At 55.6% G+C, this 421-nt stretch overlaps 1 protein-coding gene across 1 annotated transcript; it reads right to left on the minus strand.

Moving 5' to 3' along the window:
* Nucleotides 1-7: 7 nt before the first annotated feature.
* LOC106512790 (manganese-dependent ADP-ribose/CDP-alcohol diphosphatase) lies at nt 8-421 on the minus strand (the record flags this gene model as incomplete). Its single annotated transcript, XM_014001324.1, has 1 exon — nt 8-421. A coding segment is annotated over exon 1 (346 nt), but the record flags the coding sequence as incomplete, so codon positions are not given.

Below are 421 nucleotides of genomic sequence, written 5' to 3' on the forward strand. Positions count from 1 at the left end.
CCTGAACGCATCAGCGCGCTCCTGCTGAAGTTATAAAACTCGTGGTTTCCCCACACATGGTGGACTGGACCGGAACCGGAGCTGAACTCGGCCAGCACCGTCTCCAGGGCCCGTTCCGAGGCACCGTGAGCCGCGTTGAAGCCGTCGATGATGTCCCCCAGCTGGACGATGAAGTCCGGTTTCCAGTCCGACTCGGACCAACTTTTCTGGGCTTTCTTCAGCAGCTGCAGGCTGGTCCGGTAGTACCGCTTCCTGGTTCTGCTGTAGTCGTAGCCGTCGTCCAGGTCAGCGTACTGGATGTCAGCGATCACACCGAATGTAAACAGAGGAGCTTCTTTACAGCACCGGTCCATTTCCGGTTCTGTTTTTAAACCAGTCTGCCTCAGAGGGTTTGTTTACAGACAATAAAACACTGAAGTGG

This window comes from Austrofundulus limnaeus, unplaced genomic scaffold, assembly GCF_001266775.1.
Source record: "Austrofundulus limnaeus strain Quisiro unplaced genomic scaffold, Austrofundulus_limnaeus-1.0 Scaffold13930, whole genome shotgun sequence".
In the NCBI taxonomy this organism is placed as follows: domain Eukaryota; kingdom Metazoa; phylum Chordata; class Actinopteri; order Cyprinodontiformes; family Rivulidae; genus Austrofundulus; species Austrofundulus limnaeus.